We start from the raw sequence: 4219 nt of genomic DNA on the forward strand, positions 1-4219 counted from the left end.
TGCAGTACCACTGCTCTACCCATATGAGCAGCAAAAAGACGTTTTTAGAACAATATTACAGATTTCAACAAATACGCACAAAAACATCAAAATTAGCACAAAAACAGTACTATATAACATTTTAGATACATTCTAGGCAGTTTATCAGCTAAAAAAAGTTAATTTTGGGGTAAGTTACTCTAACCACCCCTCTGACTCCGACCCTGCCAAGTTGTGCCAACACAATTAGAGCTAACAGACCAGATCTTGTGAGACTCAAGGTTTGACTAAATTGTTGTAATTCCATTATTTCTGACCAAATGGTGACACAAGGTTATATCTCTGCCATGAAAGGTTTAACTTTTAACTTTTTATTTTTAACTTTTTATTGATTGCATCATAAAGGAGTGGCCTTCCTGATGCCACTGTACTGTTTACACTGACAATAAATGGATATTTCCTCTCTTTTCTACTAATCTCAYAGGTGATTTTATTTATAATTTATAGAAACATTTTTTAAAGTTGTTTGCATGTATTTGTTTTTCCAAAGGCGCTTGAAGTCCTACCACCTCCTGAAAGAAGACCCAGCTGCACCTGAAGGCCCACGGGTAAGCAGGTCTGAAGGCGGCTCTGGATCCTCCAAGCTTTGGAAGTCGCTGAACCGTGGAGGAACCATGGACAGCTGCCCCCTGCTGCAGGACAGGCTGCTGTAACCCCAACTCACCCCCACCCCCCACAGCCAAATGCTGAGCAGCAAACTGCAAAGATAGCTTTTATACTTTTGAAACATGTTGCTTTGGATGAAAGCTTCAGAAAGGTTTTTAGGGTTAAATCAAGCTACATCCTAAATGTAAGCTCTAGAAATCTTGTTTATTTTGTACCACAAATCTAAACAAGTTTTCATTTGGACAAAAATGAAATTGTTTTTCCAAATAAATGTTCTTTTAAATCATTTGTTTTGAGTTTGTGTTGTATTTATGGTTTATGACGCTAAAATTTTTAAAACGTTACTGATAAAAACATTTTTGATTAATTTGGGTTAAATTGTGAATTCATTTTAGACAATTACTTATAATTCTCCATTAATTGTTTTTACATTTTAATAAATTTGGTTGCAAAAATTTTTAAAAAAAGTTTCTTTAAAGATTAAACATGCACCAAAGTGGAAAAAAGCTCTATTTCCAAATTCATGGGGCTGTTTTTGTATTTTCTTCAAGAAAACCTTTAAGATTATTGATTATTATGAGTCTTATAACGTGAACAATAAGACAACACGAACAATTTCACATCAGGGAGGTTTTTATTTTGAACAAAGCCAAACTTGACATTTTCAGGAGATTTATTCATCAGCTAAAGTGGAACTTCAGCTGATGGACAAATGTCTGTTTGCACTGAAGAACACATTGAAATCAATTGTTTGGTGTTTAACTGATTCTCTGTATCCTGTCTAGTACTCTTCTCCTTCCTCCTCTCCCTCGCCCTCGATGGAGTCGACTCCGACCTCCTCGTAATCCTTCTCCAGAGCTGCCATGTCCTCCCTGGCCTCGGAGAACTCCCCCTCCTCCATGCCCTCTCCTACGTACCAGTGGACGAAGGCCCTCTTGGCGTACATCAGGTCGAACTTGTGGTCCAGTCGAGCCCAGGCYTCTGCGATGGCGGTGGTGTTGCTCAGCATGCACACGGCCCTCTGGACCTTGGCCAGGTCTCCACCAGGGACCACAGTGGGTGGCTGGTAGTTGATGCCAACCTTGAAACCGGTGGGACACCAGTCCACAAACTGGATGGTGCGCTTGGTCTTGATGGTGGCGATTGCGGCGTTGACGTCTTTGGGCACCACGTCACCACGGAACAGGAGGCAGCAGGCCATGTACTTACCATGGCGAGGGTCACATTTCACCATCTGATTGGCCGGCTCGAAGCAGGCGTTGGTGATCTCGGCCACTGAGAGCTGCTCGTGGTACGCCTTCTCAGCAGAGATGACGGGAGCGTAGGTGGCCAGGGGGAAGTGGATACGAGGGTACGGCACCAAGTTGGTCTGGAACTCCGTCAGATCAACGTTCAGGGCACCATCGAAGCGCAGAGAGGCGGTGATGGAGGACACGATCTGGCTGATTAACCTGTTCAGGTTGGTGTAGGTGGGRCGCTCGATGTCCAGGTTCCTGCGGCAGATGTCGTAGATGGCCTCRTTGTCCACCATGAAGGCGCAGTCCGAGTGCTCCAGGGTGGTGTGGGTGGTCAGGATGGAGTTGTAGGGCTCCACCACAGCTGTGGACACCTGAGGGGCTGGGTAGATGGAGAACTCCAGCTTAGACTTCTTGCCGTAGTCTACAGASAGTCGCTCCATCAGCAGGGAGGTGAAACCTGAACCGGTTCCACCACCAAAGCTGTGGAAGACCAGGAAGCCCTGAAGACCAGTGCACTGGTCCGCCTGAGGACATAGGAAATGAAAGGGAGTTGATTAATTTGATATTTTGAATGTAACTTTGAAAACTATGACTTTACTGACCAGCTTGCGGATTCTATCCAGAACCAGGTCAATGATCTCTTTGCCGATGGTGTAGTGTCCACGGGCGTAGTTGTTGGCAGCATCTTCCTTTCCAGTGATCAGCTGCTCAGGGTGGAACAGCTGCCGGTAGGTCCCAGTGCGCACCTCGTCTGAGGAGAAAAYCAGTCAGAGTTAGTTCAGGTTTGTCAAAACCCAGCTTGTGTTCAACCAGAAGTGGTTCTTCTTACCAATGACAGTGGGCTCCAGGTCCACAAAGACAGCTCTGGGGACGTGTTTCCCTGCTCCGGTCTCACTGAAGAACGTGTTGAAGGAGTCATCTCCACCTCCAAGTGTCTTGTCACTGGGCATCTGTCCATCGGGCTGGATCCCATGTTCCAGGCAGTAGAGCTCCCAGCAGGCATTGCCAATCTGGACGCCAGCCTGACCAACGTGGATGGAGATACACTCACGCTGTGGGGGGAGAGGAACAAAGAAGTAAAAAACCAACCCATCACAACAAAATGGAGACTGAGACAGCTGCTCCCCCTATCTGAGGGAAGGAGCAGGGCAGGAGGAGGAGGAGGAGGAGGAGGCACCTCCCTGCACCACAATCCACAGGGGGGACAAAGGCTGACAGCAGCTCCCGCAAAGGCAGGACGCTCCTGGCGTCCTCCAGTCTTTTTTCTGCTTTTGTCTTTTTATCTCAGTCTCTTGGGCGAGGATAGGCACAAATGCAAATGCTCTTGTGCACAGGCGCGTGCGCTAAACAAACTGGAATATTCCACTTGATCTCTGTGAAGGTGCAGCAGATGCTTGGAAGCAAATAAAATACATCTTCTCGTTTATATCTACTAATTATGCCTCCATACACAGGATTAATTAGCTAAGAAGAAGAATTTGTGGTTTTAAATCTCAGATTATATTAAAAAATGCTTGTTTCTGTATCTCATGAATAAAAAATGATAGCTGTCTCCATCAGTCCCTCCCTGACACAATGGATAAAGAGCCAGATTTTAGCATAAAAGCATTCAATTTAAAATAAATGTAAACAAAAAATAAAAATAATGTTGCTCCTTTTGTTTTAAAGTAAATCCATTGTCCTCATTGAGATTAAACGCCTCCAATCAGGTCATTATTATCGTCCCTCTCACTGCAGATCAATCAGATTTACCTTAAATCTACTAAAAACACGCAGCAGAAATCTGACAAGGACATCAAATCAACCCGCGACGGTGGACAGATTAAATAATCTAGATAATCCCAGGCTCCGGCTGGTTTAAATCAAAACCTTTCAAAGACAACTCACCATGTTAGATGTTTAAAGAGGAAGAGGAGGAGGAGGAAAATGCCAAGAAAAAGGCTTTGTAAAAAAAAACGGGGTGTTCACGTCGCGTTTTGAACCCAACGGGGCCGATGCAACAACTGCTGACCGGGAGGGCGGTGCGCGCGCATTTATACCCGCGGGCCGGGCCGGGCCGTGCCAGGCGGAGGTTCGGTCCTGCACAGTGCTTCAAAAAAAAAAAAAAAAAAAACACCTCCGCACTGCCGCCATTTGGTGATGCTGCGCACACCTCTCCTCAGCTCATGTTCTGACAGAATGCAGCAAAATAAACTCTGACTGTGGAGCTAATCTTTAGACGTTTGGTGATAATCATCATTTATTAATTTAATCTTTATTGCATTTATAAGAATAAAGTGTTTATTTTGCAGCTTAAATGTTAAACCTAACAGAATGAATGGAGGAGACAGGAGCAT

General features: G+C 44.9%; 2 protein-coding genes across 2 annotated transcripts in view; one reads left to right on the forward strand and one right to left on the reverse strand.

Moving 5' to 3' along the window:
• pmelb (premelanosome protein b) overlaps window positions 1-931 on the forward strand; it is a 17450-nt gene extending 16519 nt beyond the window's left edge. The window contains exon 12 of the mRNA XM_014022549.1: window positions 530-931. Within this exon, the coding sequence (XP_013878003.1) occupies window positions 530-692 (163 nt within the window). The 3' untranslated portion in view covers window positions 693-931. The remainder of the gene's footprint in view (window positions 1-529) is intronic.
• A 329-nt stretch (window positions 932-1260) lies between these two features.
• Window positions 1261-3972, reverse strand: LOC106527619 (tubulin alpha-1B chain). The gene is made up of 4 exons (XM_014022550.1): window positions 3771-3972; window positions 2713-2935; window positions 2486-2634; window positions 1261-2407 (listed from the first exon to the last, which is right to left on the reverse strand). The coding sequence occupies exons 1-4, from the start codon at window positions 3771-3773 to the stop codon at window positions 1427-1429; spliced, it is 1356 nt and encodes a 451-aa protein (XP_013878004.1). The 5' UTR covers window positions 3774-3972; the 3' UTR covers window positions 1261-1426.
• Window positions 3973-4219: the final 247 nt, after the last annotated feature.

This window comes from Austrofundulus limnaeus, unplaced genomic scaffold, assembly GCF_001266775.1.
Source record: "Austrofundulus limnaeus strain Quisiro unplaced genomic scaffold, Austrofundulus_limnaeus-1.0 Scaffold335, whole genome shotgun sequence".
Lineage (NCBI taxonomy): Eukaryota > Metazoa > Chordata > Actinopteri > Cyprinodontiformes > Rivulidae > Austrofundulus > Austrofundulus limnaeus.